We start from the raw sequence: 19,421 nt of genomic DNA on the forward strand, positions 1-19,421 counted from the left end.
ATTCACACACAATTGACTTATTTCACGAGCGCGCACGATCCATTTTTAATGCAACGTGGTCACTTATGACACCTCGTCAATTATTCACCCATCGTTTTCGCGCGCAGCAAACAAGACGGCGAAGAAGACGGCGCGACGGCCGCGCCACCAACCTGGATTTCAAAGACTCATTAGAACCCTAAGGCTGCAACAAACCATTATTTTGATAGTCAATTAATCGTCTTATCATATTAAAATATTGTTATTCTCAAATATCATGTTTACAAAGATAATTCGTTTGCTTCCACTGAGGACAACAGAAATCAGAGAATCTATATTGCGTTTCCTCTTTTATCAAATAAAAAAAAAAAAAAAATAGAAAATGAAGATAAACATTGAGAAAAAAAAATAATTAAAAAAAATATTAAAAAAGAAATTAAAGAAAAATATTTACTGTTCACATTTTCTACAAAAACATTCACAAAAACATTACAATACATATACAATTTTTAAAAATACTGTAAATAATGGATAATAAAATGTTATTTCACATTGCCACTGCCACTGACAGCGATGTTGAATGCTGAATGCTCATGTTTCAGTTCCAATGACGGCGATGGACGTCCAATCTATTTTGAGGAACAAATAATGAACGAATCAAGAGATTACTGTGGTACCTCGACATACGATCGCTTCGACACACCATCTTTTCGACATCCGACGTAAAATTTGACTTGCAATGTGGTTCTACATCCTACACATGCTCGAAATACGATGATTTATGACAGCACCGCAGTTTGTTTTCCCACAAGATGGATGCAATGCGGATTTTCTTGTGGGAGAAAACAACAAAAGGAAAAAGGTGACGCTTACGTTGAAATGAAGATGGAAATGATAAAAAAAATATATATATATATATGAGCGCCGTGTGTGAGTCTATGAACTGGTGAGACAATACAGCCATAGAATGTCTACGATCTCAACGGTCCTCCTCCGACCTCCGTTTGCCAGTCTTTATAAGGTGAAAATTATTGTTGTAACATCATTTATTTCAGAACTTGTGCAACACAACACGCCTACTGTCCGCTGAATCTGACGCCAACAACAGAACATGAAAAGTGAAAGTAAAAACTCTAATGCACCTATCTCACTGATACGTCAGCCACATGGTGCGTTCAGGTACACCACGCAAAACACATCCTCCACATTAGAACCCGATTCGTTACATTATTACAGGTATTATTATTATTATTATTATTATTACTATTATTTAGGGCTGTCAAAATTATCGCGTTAACGCACAGTAATTAATTTTTTTAATTAATCACGTTAAAATATTTGACGCAATTAACGCACATGTCCCGCTCAGACAGTATTTTGCCTTTTGGTAAGTTTTACAGCAAGGCTTTTTGTGCTGTCTAACAGTGAACTCTTGTGGTCGCTTTGCGACATGGTTTATTGTTTTCTTGCCAGTTCAATATGGCTGCACGACGTCTCGGGCTGACGCCTACGTTGTAATGTTGTGCTTATATGATCCTTGGACAAGATTTGTCCGTAAGTATGGTTGTTGTAAAGAATGTACATATTATGTTAGTAAGCGAAATGTTATATTTTTTGTATGAGACGCTTTTTGTTTATGTTTAGTGAACCTGTATAGCGTGCTAAGCTAACGTTGTTGCTAATGCAATGCTTGTGTACTTTTTTTTTTGTAGTTTTAGGACGGTCTAAAGAGGACAATGGTTTGAGGCCATTTTATTAATAAATCAGATGAAAAAGGAAGAAGTCTGATTATTAAGGCGTCGTTCACTAGCTGTCTAGCTCTGGAAAAAGTAGACGCTTCGGAGTGAGGACAGCATAGACAGATTTAAATGACAGTAGAGTGAAATGCCCACTACATGTTGAATGTATATATCCATCTTGTGTCTTATCTTTCCATTCCGACAATTTATTTTACAGAAAATATATATAATTTACAGAAAAATATGGCATATTTTATAGATGGTTTGAATTGCGATTAATTGCAATTACGATTAATTAATTTTTAAGCTGTAATTAACTCGATTAAAAATTTTAATCGTTTGACAGCCCTACTATTATTATATTATTCCGATTTTTATAATTGATAATGGATTTGTTTTGCTCTGTGTAATTGCTATTTGCAATAGTACCAGCAGTATTCATTAAGGATTTAGTGCAGGTTTTCGGGCTGTGGAACGAATTAATGGAATTATAACGTATTCTTATGGGAAGATCCTGGTCAACATACGACCATTTTGACTTAGAAACAAGGTCCTGGAACGAAATAACTTTGTATGTAGATGTACCACTGTATGTAGGAAACGGAATAGGTGATTAACATTTGGGGTCATGAGGTCAAAGGTCACAGAGGTCAGAAAAATAATTTTTTGATAACCTGATCACGGATTTGTCTATTTAACTCAAATTTGATTGGGATGGGCGAATTGACTTTCACATTAACTTCTATTTATGTGATTTTAGAGAAAAAAAAACTTCTCCGTCATACCCTACTCTGTCCTGTCTTTCCTCTAGCCATCTCAGTTCAAATGAACTTAAAGTCTGTTGCTGTCAAGGGCAATGAAAAAGTTTCAAGGCGCATTATGCCCCCGGACTATTTTTATTTTGTCCATTTTACCCTAAAATTCACTGCTGTATTTTAAGCCAATAGAACAGTTTTGTTTGATAGAACAATATGTTTATATGCTGCCCTAACAGTTTCATGGCGTATTATGCCCCCGGACTATTTTTATCTTGTCCGTTTTACACTAGAGACACCCGTTTACAGACACCGCGCAACTGCTTTTGTTTCAACCCAGCCATAAAAAGAAGGTAAGCAATTATATTATTCGAAATGTCTATCATTTTAAGCTTAGAGTCATTAATTGATGTCTAATATTTAGTAAAAAGAACGACTTTAAAAAGAAAAGTATTCCCTCGCATATTTTAAACTTTTAAACAAATTACGTCACTATGAAAACAATAGTGACTGTGTATAGTCACGGATATCTACCTTATAACTATTACTTAATTGTATTTTTTTGTTACTGTTGCATTTTCCCAGATATTTTAGATGATAAATAATCGATTCAAACAAAGAAAATTTTCAAGAAACAAAAAAAACAAAAAAACGGTTAAAAGGGTACATATTTGAAAAGAACATCTCGACCACTCCTTGATGTCCGTGATTTCTGCATCGCGACCCTTCTTATATTACCGTGTTTCACCCATAAAACCCCCACAAAGTCCAGCTGTGGCCATTCACAGCAGTGTTTTCACACTCAGTGATACATGCTACACAGAATTTTTTGGGCTCGAAACAAGGGACGTTCGTGATAATATCTCGTTAAAATCATGGTGTCTATAATTATGCTCTCTCTTGCTCTCACCTTGAGTTACCGGAAAGACACAAAACGACATACGTTGCAGTCGAACGCTAACGCGAGAATTATGGACACTGCAGGCTAACTGACTAGCGTGCTGTCCATGATCTTTTTGACCCTTGTTGCCGTTTGGATTGCTTATTATGGTATGATATCGATGTATTAGATACATTAGATTCTTAAATCATAAAGCCTAGGCTTCAAGGCTAAATACAATAAATAGTGTTATGTACTCACATTTATATGTTCCCTATATGCATGTGGAACCTTTTATTCTCAGTATCTTGCATTCACATTCTTTAATCATAATTGAAAAAAATATTTTAAAAGCCCACTGCAAAAATTAAAATATTATAGTATTGGAATTTAACCCCTTAAATTCCCCTGGAAATGTTTTTTCTTTGCACAGATTAAAATAGGCCAATTTTGAAAATTGGCCAAATTGGTCTCAGAGAGGATCTTCAAGTCACCTGAGTGTTTTCCGCCATGTATATACTGTTATTAACATTCTAACACTTCTGGAAAGCACTGCAATCTTACCACAATCGTTGCAATTGACAGTGAGAGACATATTTGACCATTCTCACCGTCAATGGCGGACAAAAAACAAAAACCCTAATATTTATTTTTTTACAATCCTACCTAAATCTCGACAGCCTCATCGCCGATGAAACGCATCCTGACCCTTCCGCTGTAAAGCGTGTTTGTCAGTCGCCATGGCAACATATCCATCCTGATGCTAGCGCGTCTTTTGTCAAATGACGCTTTTGCCTTGACCTTTTTGTCAAAGAGCGCGCGTCTCCCCGGGGAGCGTTTATTTATCACAACAACGGGGACCTTTACACGGCAAGTTCAGCACGCAGGGGTTCTGTAAACCGGACCTGTTTGCCGGCTAGCATGTGGGAGGAGAAACCACCACTGCGAGGAAGGATGACAGCAATTCCGCTGTGACTAATGTGAATTTTAACGCATAGGCTGCCATTGAACCAGAGTTCATTTAAAAAAATATATAGCTATATAATAGCAGTATTGTAACTTTGACATTTAAAACGCTCAAACTTTAGCCGTGCAAGCAAGACAGTCCTGTCCAATCCATTGATTCATCATACAGTACTGTCTTACCTACCTCAAGTCTCTAACCACTTCGCGGCCATCTGATGACCGAGCCAATCAGGAGAAAGATGCAGGAGCTCCAGATGTGACCAGGAAGCATAGCTGCTTGTATATGGCGGAAAACACAGACAAGACTGAAAAAGCAGTTTCTGCTCTTGCACCCCTCTTTAAAATAAACTGCTGTATTTTAAGCCAAAAAAAACTGTTGTTTGATAGAACAATATGTCTTTATGCTGCCATAGCAGATTCATGGCGCACTAAGACTCCGAACTATTTTTAATTTGTCCGTTTTACCCTGAAAACCCCCCGTTTACAGACGTCGCGCTAGGGCTGGGCGATATGGCCTTAAGTACGTATCACGATAAATTGAGCAGATTCACCTCGATAACGATAAATGACGATAAATTCGCCCAAGCAAACCGTTATATAATTTGAAAATTTGAATCAATGCATGGAATACAAATGAACAGTTTCTCGTTAAATTTATTTACCAGCTTTCAATTTAACAATTGCACATGCAGTCTAAACATTAAGTATTAAAAAAAAATCTTGTAAACAATAAGAATTCTTGTGTGAACATTTATAACAGCTTGTATGACTTGAAAAATATCATCACTTGAATTTCATTAAATTTATTCTGCATTGTTATACACTAGATAGTGGCATACGTTTAGATATTTAGAATAGATACAAATACGACACATCCACCCGCCCCCCAGAAATTATACTTAATTAAAAAATAAAATGTTTCACAAACCTTTCCTTTCTTTTATTCGGCTCAATTATTTACATCTTATGATTTTGGAAATCCTTACAGTATGCAATAAATAATATTCCTGTTCCCAAGCACTGTGCTTACTGTACTGTAATTTTTACAAAAAATAAACAATATAGTTACTCCCCGTCATCTAGGACGAGCCACTTACAAGACTAGCACTGTCGTGTATTACAAATACTGCTTTGAACACATCTTCACAGACAAAAGCAATGACACAGGCTTAAAGAGGTCAACTTTAATTGTGTAAATCACACTCAATGACGACACGATCTCCTGGTTGAAATAGACGACATCCACTTAATTCTATTGAAGATATGTAATGCTGAGGCAATTTGTCAACTTTACTTCTAAAAAGAAACGTGCACTGTTTATCCAGTAGATGGGGCTCTTGCAGTGTGTCAAACAGTGATTCAATTTAGGGCAATTGTCTTAAAAGTGGTTCATTGTTTCAGAAAGCCTCGGTTTTTCCATCCCTATCTGGAACCCGTCAAGAGTTTACTTAATGTCGGGTGAAAGTTTGGCGAAGCTAACTTAAGCCCGACTTCATCCCGTTTGCTTGTAGCGTTAGCCGCTAGCGTTAGCTGCTAGCGTTAGCCTACCGGGCTTCTGTTTGATTGGCTTCCTGAAAACCATGTGACTCCAAACGTAAGCACACTGTCTGCTTTCTTAAAGGGGAATGAACATAGTCGAACAACACAGAGTCAAAGCGGGATGAAAAGACTATATTTTCTTCTTTTATTAAATTACCGAATTTACCGACATGGTCAAAATTACGTCGGTCATCGTGAAGAATTTCGGTAACGGTAAATTTTCAGTTTACCGCCCTGCTCTACGTTGCGCAACCGCTTTTGTTTCGACCTAGCCATTAAAAGAATTATATTTATTATTCTATTATACTATTATTATAAAAGTCTGCTATGGCAGCATATGGACATATTGTTCTATCAAACAACAGTTTTTTGGCTTAAAATACAGCAGTTTATTTTAAAGAGGGGTGCAAGAGCAGAAACTGCTTTTTCAGTCTTGTCTGTGTTTTCCGCCTGAAATATTTAATCTTGGGAAGAGAGAAAAAGCAATGCTGTTTTAGCCTTTAAAGGTCTGTGCTAAGTGATCATCTGATGCTAAATGCAATTCTAGTATTCGCGTTAGCATTAGCTTCAGAATGGCGAGCGCCCTTTTAAAACATTGGCCAGTCTAAAGCAGAGCCACTTGGCATTTCAGGTCAGTAATTCTAGAGGATGTTAAACGTGCGGAAAACATTTTTTTTTTACATACAGTTCGTGGTTTCTAGGTAGGTTTAATTCAAAATAATGTACTGCTTTTCCTGCTGAGTGTGTATTATCATCACAAAGTTGGATCCTGGTTTTGCTTGCTGATGCAAACTATTCCTTTCAAACATGCAAGAATTGCAGCGGCTTCCTCGGAGGTCTCCATTTCGTTGTTTTCCGTTCAGCTTAGTTTTTGTGGTTTTATTTTGCCAGAGGTGGGTGTGGCGAGTAAATAATGCGTCACTGGCGCAGACTAGAATGTCACAGCAGTTCGTGTCAGGTGCAGTACTCATGTGCGAACACAACTGCCTGGCCAAGGTTAGTCCCTATAACTACCGTCGCCCAATCAACAGCCATATATTTTTGCAAGGCACCTTCCATGAAAAAAGTCTCAATTGGATACATCACAGAGTTACAGTGGGGCAAATAAGTATTTAGTCAACCACTAATTGTGCAAGTTCTCCCACTTGAAAACATTAGAGAGGCCTGTAATTGTCAACATGAGTAAACCTCAACCATGAGAGACAGAATGTGGGGGGGAAAAAAAACATAAAATCACATTGTTTGATTTTTTAAAAATTGATTTGCAAATCATGGTGGAAAATAAGTATTTGGTCAATACCAAAGTTCATCTCAATACTTTGTTTTGTACCCTTTGTTAGCAATAACGGAGGCCAAACGTTTTCTGTAACTCTTCACAAGCTTTTCACACATTTATGCTGCTATTTTGGCCCGTTCCTCCATGCAGATCTCCTCTAGAGCAGTGATGTTTTGAGGCGGTCATTGGGCAACACAGACTTTCAACTCCCTCCACAGATTTTCTATGGGGTTGAGATCTGGAGACTGGCTCGGCCACTCCAGGACCTTGAAATGCTTGTCACGAAGCCACTCCTTTGTTGCCCCGGCTGTGTGTTTGGGATCATTGTCATGCTGAAAGACCCAGCCACGTCTCATCTTCAATGCCCTTGCTGATGGAAGGAGATTTTCACTCAAAATCTCTTGATACATGGCCCCATTCGTTCTTTCACAAATCAGTCGTCCTGGTCCCTTTGCAGAAAAACAACCCCAAAGCATGATGTTTCCACCCCCATGCTTCACAGTGGGTATGGTGGTCTTCGGATGCAATTGAGTATTCTTTCTCCTCCAAACTCGAGAACATGTGTTTCTACCAAAAAGCTCTATTCTGGTTTCATCTGACCATAAAACATTCTCCCAGTCCTCAAATGGATCATCCAAACGCTCTCTAGCGAACCGCAGACGGGCTTGGACGTGTACTGGCTTCAGCAGGGGGACACGTCTGGCAGTGCAGGATTTCAGTCCCTGGCGGCACATTGTGTTAATGATCGTAGCCTTTGTTACTGTGGTCCCAGCTCTCTGTAGGTCATTCACTAGGTCCCGCTGTGTGGTTCTGGGATTTTTGCTCACCGTTCTTGTTATCATTTTGACGCCACGGGGTGAGATCTTGCATGGATCCCCAGATCGAGGGAGATTATCAGTGGTCTTGTATGTCTTCCATTTTCTAATAATTGCTCCTACCATTGATTTCTTAGGTGACTAAATACTTATTTTCCACTCTAAATTGGAAATAAATTCTTTAAAAATCAAACAATGTGATTTTCTGTTTTTTTTTTCCACATTCCGTCTCTCATGGTTGAGGTTTACCCATGTTGACAATTACAGGCCTCTCTAATCTTTTCAAGTAGGAGAACTTCCACAATTGGTGGTTGACTAAATACTTATTTGCCCCACTGTATATGTGGACTATATTCAAAGAAGAAATACGGAACAATGAATCTGGCATGCCAGATTATTCAAACTTGTTACAATACATATCAACAACCTTCTTACTGTCAACTTTAAAGTAAAATAATAATCTAACATTGGCTGCTATTGACGGCGCTAGACGTCCAACCCGTTTTGACTGTGAGGGGCAAATGGACGCCCCCTCCCAGTTAAAACGGATTGGACATCTAGCCCCATCAATGCCAAACATCTTACTTGTAGAGTGGAATATCAGGCTCCTTGCCCTCTGTCCTCAGCGTCAGGCAGCACTGCTGCAACTGTGACTTGGGGTCGTTCCAATCCTGGTTGAGGATAAACTCCTGCAACACAAGGTCAAAAATGGAACGAGTCATCTCGACGTCCTCCATTTCAGACACACGAGAAATGACAAATCTGGGCTTTTATTTCATTTCTGCTTCTGTGAACCTCTGCCATCCGAGCACTCTCCATCTGGACAAATCACAGGCTACTTAAGACAAAAGCCAATCCGCGTCCAGAAATACGAAGCGGCCAGGAGTCCCCCAGGTGTGCCGCCCTGATACATTTCCCTTATCCAGGAGGGACTTCTAAAAGCTCTTCCATTAACAAGGAAGCAGCCTTGTCATAAAAAGGAGCGACTTTGAATCCAGAACTGTCTGCTCCTATTAATTTTCTACAAAGAGTGCTTCTGCTGCCTGCTCTCTCGCTTTATTGCTCCCGACCTCTCAGACTCTGCCGCAGCGCACTTTGTTTCCCTTTTTCCCCGCTTCCTCATCTCTCGGGGCGCTAGCTAGCTTATAGAAGTTAGAAACGTAGCTGTTTGGCATACGTCGGCTATCCGCACGTAATCACAGAGTGCGGCGAAAAAAGGGAGAAGTCATTATAAGGGAGGGCTCTTCATTGCTTCTCTGTTTCCGCCCAAATTGGATGAAAAGTGAGGCCGCGCGCAGGCCCGATCGCAACTTTTTCTCTTGGAAGTGGAAATGAGGCGACTGCCGCGCGGAGCCGGGTTCGTCCCCGGAGAGGCTCACCGAGACGGCAATTAGGCCGGCACATCAGACCACGGCGGACGCTTCACAAGGGAGGCCGCCGCAGATAGATACGGCTTCGTCCCGCCGCGGCACGCTAGGCGTCGCGCGGATGGCTTTGCGACACCGAGGCCATTAGCCCGCGTTTAGGATTTTCGGGCCAGGGGCGAAACCGAGCCGTGGCCGCTCGTTAGCACGAAAAAGGTGCTTTGAAATTGTCACGCTTTCGGCATTTGGTAAAGCAAAGTCATTTAACTCATTGGCTGCTGTTGACGGCCAATCCGTTTTGACTGGGATGGGCGAATGAACTACAGTGATCCCTCGCTACTTCGCACTTCAAACTTCGCGCCCTCAGTCCATCGGTGATTTTTTTTCCCCAAATAAAAAAATAAATAAATAAATGAATAAATGCAGTATTTTATAGAGCTGTCCCAATCCGATCACAGAGTCTTTCTCTCTGTCTCCAGCTGCTTTTCTTGGTCAGGCCGTGCACTGGAGTTTGCTTATTAAAGTTTACGATGATTGGCAGACGTTAAGGTTAGATCTTGCCAGAGATGCTGGGAAGCCGAAGCTTAACAGTGCTGCATGCATCAATCGTCGTTTAACCTGTCAAACAGTTACTGTGGCACCTCATTATGTGTAAGTGAGCAGCTTGAGTTGATTTGAGTGGACTCACTCAATGAAGCATTTAATAAAGCCAAGCATTTTTCTACTTAGTTCTTGTTTAAAAATAATTCGGACAGTTAACAGACAGTTACATGTCTAAAACTTGCATAATTATTACATTTGCAGTGCTTAAAAACCATGTATTAAAATATATACACATAACTTTTTTTTTTTTAATTATACTTTGGGGAAAAAGTGAAAAAACGTCTTGTATGTATCTCTTTCCAATGCTAAATCTGAATAAATACATTGAACACTCACAGTTTTTCCACTTATCGCGGCGAGTTCTGGTCCCCATTAACCGCAAAAAATGAGGGATCGCTAAGTCGTTATCCGTTTTTGGGTTTTAAAACAGATTTGGAACGAACGAATGATACACTGATCGTCTTTTTCTCAAACTGTATAATCTTAACTTTCCTCAAATTTGAAGGTTAGTTTGCCAATTCTAATCTGATTCCATAGCTCATCAAAGTATCAAAATCCATCTGAGACGGGGGTTCATCTTCCGCCACACATGGAAGTCGTCTTCACGAATCAATGTCAGAAAAGCCCGCTAACAAGCCGATAGCAACTCCACGACAGCGTTGCGATTCCCATCGAGGACGACTAAAATAGCGATTCTGGCGCCGCACGGAGCCTTTGCATCAATGCTCGCGCCATTAAGCAAGCACCATTAACCCCCCACCTTAGCACCCCTTTCCTCCAATTGGTCTCTCTCAGCGGCTCATTGATCAGGAGCCGGCGGCCGAGGCTATCAATAGGCGCTCACCTTCAGTCGGGGGAAGAAGCAGACGTTCATGAAGGTGTGCACGAATTCCAGGTCCTTATCAATGTAGAGCGCCGCAATGAAAGCTGGAAAACAGTGTGAAAAAATGTTAAGTGGTTTAACAATACACATTATGAAACTTATTATCGGAATAATTGCGCTATTATCCCAATGTGGTACTGAATTACAAACGTCTGAAGAAACAGATAAGACACAAATGATGAATTTTCTGACCTGCAAATATGTTGGCAGGATTTCAAGTGTCTCAAACAAGGTTAACTGCGTTTTGGCTTAATAGAGTGAATATTGCATGAATGGTAGTGAAACGTTGGAATTTTCCAGATTTGTTAGCTGCTGTAGTAATTAGATACAGTGCCCTACATGATTATTGGCACCTCTGGTTAAGATGTGTTTTTTAGCTTCTAATAATTTTTAAAATTCAAATAATATGGGACCTTAATGGGAAAAAAGAGAAAATCAACCTTCAATGCAAGCGCATTTATTCAGTGGATAAAAAAATCCCACAAAAACAAATAATTATTTGACATCAAATAATGTGTGCCACAATTTTTAGCACCCCTGGTGTTATTACTTTGTACAACCCCCTTTTGCCATCAAATGGCAATGGGAGGAGCTTGATTTTGTGTCTGGTGAACCATTTCTGAGTAGATTTGGCCATATGTCTTGCAGAAAGACCCAGTGACAACCCATCTTCAGCTTTCGGGCAAAGGGCAACAGATTTTGATTTAAAATGTCCTGGTATTTCAAAGCATTCATGATGCCATGCACCCTAACAAGGTTCCCAGGGCCTTTGGAAGCGAAACAGCCCCACAGCATCACTGACCCACCCCCATACTGTCCCCCCATACGGTCCCAGGCTTCAACTGGGACCGTGTGCTTTGGTCAGATGAGACCAAGATTGAGCTTTTTGGCAACTAACACTCTAAATGGGTCAGGCATGCCACGAAAGATGTGCATGCTGAAAAGCACCTCATACCCACTGTGAAGTATGGGGATGGGTCAGTGATGCTGTGGGGCTGTTTCGCTTCCAAAGGCCCTGGGAAGCTTGTTAGGGTGCATGGCATCATGAATGCTTTGAAATACTAGGACATTTTAAATCAAAATCTGTTGCCCTCTGCCTGAAAGCTGAAGATGGGTCGTCACTGGGTCTTTCAGCAAGAGTCAGTTTTAGCTGGTTTAACTAGTCCCTAATGTGGTCCAATACAGCAGGTATCATATATTTATTTTGAACACTGCAAAAACTCAAAATCCTATCAGTACGTACAGTTTAAACTTAAAACTTAACTGGAACTTAAAAATAGCTTGACACAAATGGAAATTCAATTGAAACATGGGAAAAACACGTAGCTTTCAAGTGATGTGTGTTATCAAGCGTATTACATTTTTAGGTAAGAAATAAGTTGTTGTTTTTTTAATAAGATCTAGAGGTTTTTTGAGTGAAAGCAGTGAATTTTTTTTTCTACTCACATCTGAGATGCAATTTTTGGCTGTTTTCAACAATGTACATCGAAAACAAAGACATTGATTGACCGAAAATGGTTCAATATTGGATTAAATGTCTTTTTTTTCTCATGTATATTTATAATTGCTCTTTACCTAAAAAAATGTTTTATCCGATTACACGATTAATCGATAGAATTTTCAGTCGATTATTAACATATTCGATAGCTGCAGCCCTAACCAGGAGCAACAGGGTTTAGTATCTTGCTCAAGGATACTTAGACGAGGTCATCAGGGCTTTCTTTTCTATGGAAAAAAATTCAGAGAGCTATTTATTTAACCTTTTATTCAACTTTATAAGAGATGTCTGAGTCTAGGAAATTCCGGCACTTCTGGAGCTATTATGTTCTATATGTGATTCAATAAACATGCTTTAGGCATTTAAATGAAGTTCAATGCTCGCATTATTAAATTTTCTTATGCAAATTTTTACACTTTTATTGCGAAAGAATAGATGAAGCAACAGTATTGTGATGAAATTTGACATTAGAATAACAGGAAAGTACTTTTCATGTAAACATCGTGCCATGTGAACATCTTCAAGAATTCAAGTACTTTAGGCTATCCCTGCAATTATACAGAGGTAGTCCCCGGGTTACGATGTACTCGACTTGTGCGATTTCAACTTCATACAGTATATATATGAAAGTTGTGTTTGAGAATGCATCTATAAGCAGAGTCAAGATAAAACTTCCAATTCTGTTTTTAATGTCTTTAATTATGTTGACATTGAACTCATGGCTGCCATTTATGGCAACAGACGTCCAATCGGTTTGAACTGAGAGGGCTGGCCGTGAATTAACCTTCACTGACAACTTTCCCAGTTCAAACGGATCCGACATCTACAGCCGTTAATGGCAGCCAACGTTAGGAGACAAGTTTTCAAAAGTCAAAAAATGAAAAGAAGCTATAAGAGAGAAGTCTAAGCGCAGCCTATTTGAAATAGAAGGCGCAGAGAGGAATGATGGGTAGTATTTGAGGCGGAGCCGCAGTAGCCGCGGGGCGCCGCCATCCACCCGCGCTCCTTTTTGCGAATTGACCCCAGAGCCTCCTTCCCGCACCGCCAATTACGACAGCGCGATCTGAAAGGCAGACGACGGGAGGTGTTTTGTTTTTATCTTTTCCTGCAACACCGATGGCTACTTTGGCTCCGGCCGCACCTGCCGAGAGATTGATTCGCAGCGTGCTGCGGCACTTGATGATGACGGGCTATCTCTTTTGAGCTCTTTGCTGCACTACCTATTCAAGATCAGAATGTATATACGTACTGAATATTTAAGAGCATTGGGAAACGCAGGCTAAATATGCAAAAGTGGTATTTTTGCAGTGCTACCTGTAGGGATGGGAATCGGATTTCGATTCCAATTCAGAACCGGTTCCGAGTGTTTCGAGGCCTTGACATCACAATGAAAAAGCCTTAATGATCCCTTTAACGATCCCTAAAGAAGCATATTGCGTCGTGACGTGTCTTGTTGTCCAGACGCATCAAACTAGCATGGCACCAAGAACCACTCGCTCCAAAGTTTGGCTACACTTCACCAGGAAAAAGGGTGAAAATGAAAGGTTACGATAGTTTAGCACGAGCGTTGCCGCCGTAAACATAACAATGACGTAAGTTCGAACGCTCGAAAGTGTCTTCACTTCACGAAGAAAAATTACAACAAAGCGACTTGCAGTCATTGCGAGATGGAAATAACTGCATCGGGAGGGAATAGACTGCACTGTCCTCACCGAGACGCTAAAGCTCAGTCCTGGCTATACAGCTAGCTAAACTCCCAAATGACGATGCAGAAGACGTTGGTATAATTTGCTGACTTTATTCAACCATCACTTGAAACTAAAAATAGAAATGAAACAAATCAATTTCATCCCCAATAACAAACAGGTTCGCATCAACGTAAATCAGCGATGATTAGCTGCTAACACAGTCATAACAAACAGTTAGCATGCGTTCGCTAGCATTAGCACATCGTTTAAACCACTACACAACTGGATTTAAGTGTCCGATCGCGAGTGGAAACACACAACAACAACACAGAAGATGATACATACAGGCGTTGGCTCTGTGGATATTTTACAAACATTAACAAAGAACATAGGCTCGTGGCAGAGTTTCCCTTTCTCACTAACTCGCTCATTGGCTTGGATGCGGCATTTCTTTTTCTTCGCGCTCTTCTTTGCGTGAGGAAGCGCAAGGGCGCCACCACTTGAGCGTGAAAGCGCCATAAAAACTAAAAGGCATGCATTTCAATATACTGGTAAATAAAAACAGGGGTCCCCAAACTACGGCCCACGGCTCCATATTTGGTCCGGCCCCCTGAACAATTCCAGGGAGCATTTTGAATTTTTTTTGTTTTTTTCTCCCTCAGTAGTGTTATTTATTTCCTGGCCTTTTTCAGTGAATAACTCAGAGAGGGTTATTTGGTTATTATCTATTTAATTAATAGTGCTATAATTATTTATTATTATTATATTATTATTTTTATTTTATTTACTTTTGTTCCGTGAAGAATCCACAGAGGGTTATTTGATTGTGGCTTTCTGAAAAACAATAATTTTTTTACATTTACGCACTCCTGCAATCGTCACACTTTTTCTGTTACAAACTGACCCCGGCCTCTCATCAGAGAAGGGAAAAGTTATTTGGCCCTCACAGGAAAAAGTTTGGGGACATTGCCGAAGGCAGAACAACGACCTATATGCCAAAATATACCAATATTTTTTATTTCTATTAGAAAAATGTTTCAGTAAAATGTTACACATTCTTGTGCATTTGCCACTTATTGCCACAGTTAACATTGAGGCTTTGGGCCTCTTTTGACCTCGTTGTGAGTTTGTAAGGTTGTGACTTCTGATTAAACAAACGTGATGCCAATCAATATGTTTGTTCTTCTTTTTCCCGAAATTAGAATCGATAAGAGAATCGATAAAGAATCGAATCGTTAAGCATTATCGATAATGGAATCGGAATCGTAAAAATTGTATCAATTCCCATCCCTAGCTACCTGTGTAGTATATTATTGGGAGAAAAACATTAAGAGATTTACAGGATTATCATAATATTTTTTTACTATGATATACAGCATACTGGTCCTTCTCAAAAAAATAGCAAATTGTGATAAAGTTCATTATTTTCTGTAATGTACTGATAAACATTAGACTTTCATATATTTTAGATTACACAAAACTTAAGTAGTTCAAGCCTTTTATTGTTTTAATTTTTTTTTTTTTTTTTTTAACCTGTCCTGTTCAGCTGTTTGACAAAGAGAATGGAATTCTAAGTGCCCGGATAGTCTGAACAGTTTTAATGTTTCACATTGAGAGTCTGACATACTCCCATTGTGATCATTCAAAATACCTTTTTATTATGACAAAGCAGCGAACAGGAAGGGATTATGGGGGGACAGAAGAAAAGAAACACAAAAGTTTGTTTTATTGTTTTAATATTGATGATTTTGGCAAAAAAGGCAAGAAAAAACAAAAATCCCTATCTCAAAAAATTAGCATATCATGAAAAGGTACTCTAAAGAAGCCACTAACCTAATCATCTGAATAAACGAATTAACTCAAAACCCCTGCGGAAGATTCTTGAGGCTTTTAAAAACTCCCAGCCTGGTTCATTACTCAAAACCGCAATCATGGGCAAGACTGCCGACCTGACTGCTGTCCAGAAGGCCATCACTGACACACTCAAACAAGAGGCACAGAAAGAAATTTCTGGGCGAATAGGCTGTTCCCAGAGTGCTGTATCAAGGCACCTCAGTGGGAAGGAAAAAGTGTGGTAGGAAACGCTGCACACCCAGAAGAGGTGACCGCACCCTGGGAAAGATTGTGGAGAACGGCAGATTCCAAACCTTGGGGGACCTGCTGAAACAGTGGACTGAGTCTGGAATAGAAACATCCAGAGCCCCCGTGCACAGGCGCGTGCTGAAAATGGACTATAGGTGCCGCATTCCCCAGGTCAAGCCACTTTTAAACCTGAAACAGCGTCAGAAGCACCTGACCTGGGCTACAGAGAAGCAGCACTGGACTGTTGCTCAGTGGTCCAAAGTACTTTTTTCAGATGAAAGCAAATTTTGCATGTCATTCGGAAATCAAGGTGCCAGAGTTTGGAGGAAGACTGGGGAGAAGGAAATGCCAAAAAGCCTGAAGTAAAGAAATAATTTTTTCTTTATGTGGGATTTTTTCCCCACTGAATGAATGCACTTGTATTGAAGGTTGGATTTTTCTCTTTTTTTCCATTAATGTCCCATATTATTTGAATAAAAAAAATATTAGAAGCTAAAAAACACATCTTTTTCTGGGGTGCCAATAATTACGGAGGGCACTGTAAGTGGCTATTTCGGGCAAAAACTTATAATAAGTTAAATATTGCTAGTGATCCTGAAAATAGAGGTGACTATTTTAGGTTGCTAGTAGCTCTGGTTTTGAAAATTGGCCCCTTACGGATCGGCCCCGAGCCACGTGCCCTGTCAACTGATGGTAAAATCTATGCCTTAAAGAGCATACGACAGGAGAAAAAAAAGTCTTAAATAGCATTATTATGTGAATTAGAATCATATTTTGAGACCATTCGACTATATACAACAATTTAGCACAGCGCAGATGACGAGAAATTAGTCTTTTAATCTGCCGATTAGCCATGCCTACCATTATAGGGCTCTAGTGTCCCCAACAGGTGGATGACGTCAGCGGGAGACTGAGCTCATCGGTTTTACTATTCAGCCCATTGAGGGGTAATTATTCAGAACGAGGAAAACACGACGAAGAGAGATTTGCAAAATGTCATTGTTTCAGTCTCTCCGCTCCAATATTTTTACAGGATTTTCTTTTTATCCAAGTATTTTTTTCCCAATAGCTATATAAATGGCTTGAGAAGGACCAGTCAGTCCGTCAAGGGGGAACTATTCACAACGAGGAAAACGCGACAAAGAGAGCTGCAAAATGTAATTGTTTCTGTCTCTTTACTTCAATATTTTTACAGGATATTCTTTTTATCAAAGTATTTTCCCCAATAGCTAAATAAATGGCATGTTCATGACAAATAACAGTCTTGTGTTAAATGGAATATGAAATAATAAAAATGCATTTATTCAGGACGACATGGCAAAATTACTCCAAAATGGTCAAAACTGTCGACTTCATCTTTACTGTCGCACCTCCCGAACGATATTTTATGACACCTAAATCGGACATATGTCATTTCCCTTCCCCGGCTTCGGAGAATGTAAACAAACCAAGAGGCGTGACAGCTAGCCGACATGCTAACCCGAACCGAGTGATGTTTCAAAGTCTTCGAAGCGGAAAATCACACATAACTAGCCCGGATTATTTGACAAGTCGACTGGGTTGTCGACTGTCTTCGCGGATCGGCAAACCGCCCGGCGGAGAGCAATTTACAGTTCGTTCCCCGGAGGAGGGCGGCAGCAGTTGTTGTGCAGCTAAGGTGCAGCTAATGTGCACAAGGAGAGCTTTTTATATGCATATCAATGATCAAACGTAAGTAGTCCTTGATTTAAAGAAAGTTTGTAGTGTTTACTTTGTAATCGCTGTATTAATATTTGACATAATCCAAAACAAGATGTTTACTCACTTCCTCATAAGTCCAATGGTCCCACAGTAGTAGGGCTTGGCCAATATCCATAGTGAATGGGAACCTTTTGAAACCCCAAAAAGGCGCACACGCCTCTCCCTCATAAAGCAAGATTTTTCTGCAGCCATTTGGCTGGCAAGATGCGAAAAATAAACGTATTAATCCGCAAAATCAGCTGAATCCTTGGTCCTCATACACAACAGTACGCTGTATAGTGAAGAGGACGCCTTCTACCGTACACGTCACAGCGCCCTCCTCCTCAATGCAAGACCGAAGCCGGAAGTCACTCATTTTCATGGCGCGGGATTAAAAAAACTGAATAAATATAGCGATAGCTTCCACACACATCCAAGCGGTCCATATCATTCAGGAGCGTAAAATACAGCGTGTATTATGAAATAAACATGCTTTTTCGTGTCACATGCACTTTAATCGCAATGAATGCTAATTTTGTATGGTGAGCGTTAAATATTTGCACTGGGAAAAATACGAGCCTATCAGCAAATGAACACAATCAAGACAAAGTATTTTTAGCCACAACACATCATTAGCGTGATTGCACCTCTCACACAGTATTTTGTACAATTGTAAAGGAAAGTAACTTAAGGCTGTATTAAAAGCAACTGATGACAGTGTTTACGTGACGTCAATCCCACCCGCTGGTGGTAAAAATGAAGATTTAACGACGCGTCTCTTCAGCAGCCTAAATTGGGCACTTGTTTGTCCGTGAATCACTCGCCGCGTCTTGTTTATTGTGCCAGCCAAATCATTTTGAGTCACACTTGAGGAACGGCGGATTGGAAAAGAAAATATTGAGCAGTAACGAGCTATTTAATTAAAAGCTATTGAATGCAGACGCGTTAAAGCCTTCCAGACACGATGGGGAAAGTTGAGTGGGGCGGAAAGTTCTTTTTATTGCTTCCAAATGTGTGGAGCGGCGCTCAATCCATCGATGAGATATAAGTTATAGAGGATGGTGATGCGTTCAGGAACGTTATGAAGAAAAATAAATAAATAAAAACTTTACGTACACTCCAGCAGGTCGGCTAAAGTCTTCGTCCGGAGCGCCACGGGTCGTTTGGTTTTGTCGTTAGTGATGGCGAACTCCTGCATGCCCAACTCCTCTGCTACTTTGGCCTGCGTGCGGTTGTTGACCAACGAGCTGCGCAGAAGCTACCAAAAAAAGACAAGAACAGAATATGTTAACTCGAACTAGTAGTAGCACTTCCTCACAATTCCACTCCTTAAGATTTTTTGTATTGTTTACTTCTGTTGCTTATGCACTAAAATTGTTTTTCTGGAATCTCACACTGTGTTCTCCAACCACATAATTTGGGAGTTGGGTTTTTTCCCTTTTCCACCTTCTAGTTTTCACTTTTACATCCTATAAATTCCATGTAATACTATTAGTTTCTTCCCTGTCTAATTTCACACAATAGTTTGGAGGTTTTTTTCCCTCTTCCATTCTGTGGTTTTTACCTTCTCCATTTTTGAGTATTCCAGCTAATACGATTAAGCTTCCTCCGTCTGATTTCACACCATGCCCCACT

The 19,421-nt window shown here is 40.0% G+C and overlaps 1 protein-coding gene across 1 annotated transcript in view; it reads right to left on the reverse strand.

Moving 5' to 3' along the window:
• drosha (drosha ribonuclease III) overlaps positions 1-19,421 on the reverse strand; it is a 502,261-nt gene that overhangs the window by 28,839 nt on the left and 454,001 nt on the right. Inside the window, exons 31-33 of the mRNA XM_057823946.1 lie at positions 18,903-19,044; positions 10,761-10,843; positions 8,535-8,638 (exon numbers count right to left, since the gene is read on the reverse strand). Of these exons, the coding sequence (XP_057679929.1) occupies positions 8,535-8,638; positions 10,761-10,843; positions 18,903-19,044 (329 nt within the window). The remainder of the gene's footprint in view (positions 1-8,534; positions 8,639-10,760; positions 10,844-18,902; positions 19,045-19,421) is intronic.

The sequence above is a fragment of the Corythoichthys intestinalis genome, chromosome 20, assembly GCF_030265065.1.
Source record: "Corythoichthys intestinalis isolate RoL2023-P3 chromosome 20, ASM3026506v1, whole genome shotgun sequence".
Classification (NCBI taxonomy): domain Eukaryota; kingdom Metazoa; phylum Chordata; class Actinopteri; order Syngnathiformes; family Syngnathidae; genus Corythoichthys; species Corythoichthys intestinalis.